General features: G+C 31.3%; 1 protein-coding gene across 1 annotated transcript in view; it reads right to left on the bottom strand.

The window, feature by feature from the left end:
- Positions 1-4139: 4139 nt before the first annotated feature.
- Positions 4140-4860, bottom strand: part of LOC21390860 — a 2061-nt gene continuing 1340 nt past the window's right edge. Inside the window, exon 3 of the mRNA XM_024170113.1 lies at positions 4140-4180. Coding sequence (XP_024025881.1) covers positions 4140-4180 — 41 coding nt within the window. The remainder of the gene's footprint in view (positions 4181-4860) is intronic.

The raw sequence follows: 4860 nt of genomic DNA, 5'->3' as shown, positions 1-4860 counted from the left end.
ACGGATTTATATACAAGAATTCAAAAAAGAAATAAAATAAGTAGCCTACTCTCCAAAATATAAGGAATAAATTAGATTAAAATAAGTAATTGTAAAATCAAATTTAAATAAAAGATAATGCTGATTTCCTCTAATATACGGAAGATGGAGCTTTGATCGTAGAGTCCAATCTTAGTCTTAAGAGTGAGCAACTGTGTGCGAGAAAGAGGCTTTATAAGGACATCCGCTAGTTGATCCTCAGACGATGCATGAGCAACATGAAGAGTATCAGTCTGAACAATCAGTTGGTAGGTCATACTAATACATACACGCGAGTGAGCTGCATCACAAAAATAAAAATTAAAAAAATAAAAAAAAAATCCATGATAAAACATGAGTGCAATGAATGTGATTATGCAAACCTTAAAGTGGATACATCGACATGTATATCTGATGAGGACTAAATGATTCAAAAATAGGAAAAAAAATGAGGATTTCGAGGGGGAGAGGGGGAGAGAGAGAGAGAGAAGGAAATTGAAGTTAAAATGGATATTTCATTTTTGGTATTTATCGAAAGAAGCCCAAGAATAATCATTCATGAAAGAGTGAACAATAATCAACAAAAGGAAATTGCTGTTAAAGTGGCTATTTCATTTTTGGTATTTATCGAAAGACGACATTATGGAGGGGGAGCCCAAGAATAATCATTCATAAAAGAATGAACAATAATCAACAAACACATGAAAAGAGACAATAACCAGTGAAACGACGATAATTAAAGAGAAAACGACCATGACTGAACGCACGAAAAGATTTTGAAAACCACACCGAGTACTCACTAGGCCACTAACAAACGAGAAAACAAGAGCAACTGTAAAACGACAAGAACGAGAAAATCCACTACCAAAGAATACGACACAGCAACAAAAAAGAAAAAAAGAAAAAAGAGAAGGGAAATTAAAAAAAAAAAAAAAAGGAGAAGAACGTAAAAACGACATAGTCAAGATAAACGACAACAACATTTCAAAACAGAAAAAGATTAACCATCGCAAAAATGAAACGGCAATGAATCCAAAATTGTTAAACGCCGATAGAGGGAAAAACAACAGAATCACGGGAAAAAAATCAATTATAACTGAAGTCTCGAGATGATCTCCAAACACAGCAATATTGTAAAGCGGATATTAACAAGAGAAAGGACATTGTAAAAAAAAAAAGGCTATATAATCATTCAACAAACGACAGAAAGGGACTACAACCTAACAAACGACACCTGACATCGTTTCTCAAGTAGTTTCTATTTATGATTTATCTCAGTTGTTCTGGTTAAGTTTATCTGTCGTAGGCAAGACCCTGCAATTAGCAGTATCTCGCTTATTCCATCCACAGTTTCACATTTGCCCGCTAGCTAGTTTGTCATTTCTTTGCTGAAAGAGATGAGGCAAACTCGGTGACTCAAGAATTTCGCGTAAAAATATTGTTGTCATTAGCATTTTAGTAAGACATAATTAAAGTTTTATTAAAGAGCACGTGTAACGTTAAATTTTTGTCTGCAGATGTCGTCTAACGAATACGGTTTTTTGTTATCACTTGCCATAAAAGCCAAGCTACTTGATCCCGGTTTGTTACTTCTCGAACGAAGACCTTTCCTTGAAAAGGGAGAAGTAGAATGCAGGGATACCTGATTGAAGTCATTGTTACTGCCCATCACTCCAGTAGTACTACGCTACGCAAGATCTACAACCCCCGCGAGCCACATGTGGCGCACAGTAACGTTACTTGCGATTGCGCCGCCGCGATCCCAAGTGAGGGGCCGGGGTTTTCCTAGCAGCAACTCTGTCGCCTCTAGTGGTGTCTCAAGATCTACAGCCCCTGTGTTTTGTTAGTAGCATAGTAGACTACAGCCGATGACTTGGCAGTTCATTGGAATTTTCAGTCACGTGACAGGAAACTTTGAGTATCTCGGTGGACTACCTCCAGTATGTCGGTAAATTATCATAGGTATCTCGGTAGACTACTACTGGCACAAAGATATGTTGGCACGACCATTATTCTGATTAGTTGGATATTAGTATTATTATTACTTTAATTTTAAGGTACATTATGGGGAAGATCGGATGGGCACAAGCAGGAATGAAACGAAAGTGTAAGAGATAACAACAAAGATGAAACCGACGGTATGATTTTTGAAAACCACACCGAGTACTGGCTGTATCACGTCAAAAGCGATAACCAGAGTAAAACAAGACCATCTGAAAACGACAAGAGTTAGAAAATGACATGGCGGAGCTGGCCATCGAATTCAGTGGAGTGTATAATAAGGTATCGTTCACTTTACTAATTTAAATTTTATTACAATTTAAACCTTTCACAAAAAATCACATCTAACTTTTATGTTATAGTGAAAAACTTTCACATAAAATCACATCTCAACTCGAATTAAAAACTCAAATCCGTGAACTGAACAAGACCTAATTCTTTATTTTAGAAATTACTAATAAAAAATAATTAATTTTAAATTTACCCTGAAAATAACAATTGTCTAATTTTATCCCTACAACTCAAAATGACACAAAATTTTATTTGAATTCTAACTTTAATACTCTCGACATCAATACATCAATATTTTAATGGTTTTAATCACATGTGCTGACTGAGTACTTTGTAAAGAAAAATATAATAAATTTAAACAAAATAAACCTTAAAATTTCGAACAATCTAAATAAAACACAATATCAAAAAGATCATAAAACAGGTAAAAAGTGACATTGAGCTTTTATGTTTTGAAAATACCACATAATATCTTCATTTTAGAGGGACTAATATGAGATTATTTATTTTGAGTGGGGGCAAAATAAAAGAAATAGAAATTCTAAAGTTAAAGATTAAAAAAAATATAAGTCAGTGGGGGCAGCAGCCCCCACTCGTCCTATAATAGCTTCGCCACTGGTCTGTGAAACGGACTGTAAGATTTAAACACAACACAACATCAATGGTGAAACGGCAACAATGTATTAAAAGACAGCATAAAAACGACAAGAACATTAATAAACGACATGATCATTAAAATGATATCCGCTTAGTTTGGTATTACTTTTTCATCCCAAAATCAGCTTCTACTTGTAGCAGAAGCTGATTTTAGTATTTGATAAATTTCCTCAAAAGCGCTTTTTGAAGAATTTTTTAAGAATCTACAGCCAAAATCAAAAGCAGCCTAAAGACAACTTTAACTTTTAGATTATGCGAGAATCAGCATAGTACAATTAATGAAACTTTCATAATATCCCTAATTAAATTGAAAATTTACAATCTTCCCAATTTAAAATTCAGACTCATAATATAATATAATATAATATTATAATAAATAATATCATAATTATATAATATATTATATATTATAATATAATATAATAATGATTATATATTATAATATAATATAATATTATAATAATTATAATATTATAAAACATATTATAATAATACATAAGAAATATTAATATTTCTTATGTATTATTATAATATGTTTTATAATATTATAATTATTATAATATTATATTATATTAAACAAATATATTATAATTAATATGTTATGTTGTAATACACTATAATATATAATAATATTAGAATTATAAGATTATATTAATATTTTATTATATTAATTATTATATTATTATTAATATAATAAATATAATTATATCAATACAATATAATATATAATATATTATATAATCATATTTTTTATTATATTTATAATATATATTTATTATTATATAATATAATATAGTTATAATTTTTAACTATCCACAGTAATTCAACCACATAATTTATCAAACGCTATTATGCTAATTTTGAAACCAGCACAGCTACTATAATTATAGTTTACCAAACACTCAGCTGCTTTTTGTAACAGCTGCTTCTTACTAAAAGTAATTTTTCTAAAATCTATAACCCTACCAAACTAAGCCATCAACCTTCCAAAACAGAAAAAAAAAAAAATAATAATCCAAAATTGAGAATGCCAACAGAAGAAGAAACGACAGAAGTCACAGAAAGAGAGAATCAATTATATAACTCGACATATAAACTACACGAGAAAACGACAGAAATCGACTACGAGCTAAGAAACGACACCTGCATGAAACGACTAACGGGTGTTGGACCTACACCAAGTAGTCGAAAAGGCTCTGGTCCGGTAAATGAACTGCAAAGAATACCCAAAAGAGAAGCATTTCATAAAGCAAGCAGCTGGAAACGGGCACCAGGTATATAAAGCTACAAGTCTACCACCACCTAACAAACGACATCAAATAGAGAAATAAACAGCAACGAGCAAATGACATCTATTTCAAAAATCGACATTGCACCAAAAGAAGACAAAAAAACAAAAGAAAAAAATCACTGTCAACATCCTCGTTGAAAAAGGTAAGAAAATTGAAAAAAAAAAAAAAAAGACAGCAAATTTTAAACGACGACAACTGGACTACAGTAAGAATTACAATGCAATAACAAACTACCATAAACGACAACACTAGAAGGTCGATCTCAAAAAAATTAAAGATAAAAAAAAAGAAAAAAAAAAAACCGCAATATCAACATAAGACTACAACTAATCGACAAAGTTACAATAAATTAACAATCAATAATACCGAGAGGAGCAGGCTCAAAACGTGATGATTTTGGTAAAACAACTAGAAACAATATGAAGGAAACAACTATAACAATTTTATTCATATATACAAAATTTTCCTCTTATTACATCTTGATCGTATGGAAAGACAAAAGGCTCATACATTATACCAGTAAACTCGAATAATCAAAACAACCACGTAATCTCAGAAATCCTCACCTCGCAGAGACCTAAGCACCCTGGAGTGAGGATAT

This window comes from Morus notabilis, unplaced genomic scaffold (genome assembly GCF_000414095.1).
Source record: "Morus notabilis unplaced genomic scaffold, ASM41409v2 Scaffold1526, whole genome shotgun sequence".
Classification (NCBI taxonomy): Eukaryota; Viridiplantae; Streptophyta; class Magnoliopsida; order Rosales; family Moraceae; genus Morus; species Morus notabilis.
This window is presented reverse-complemented; position numbering and strand designations above follow the sequence as displayed.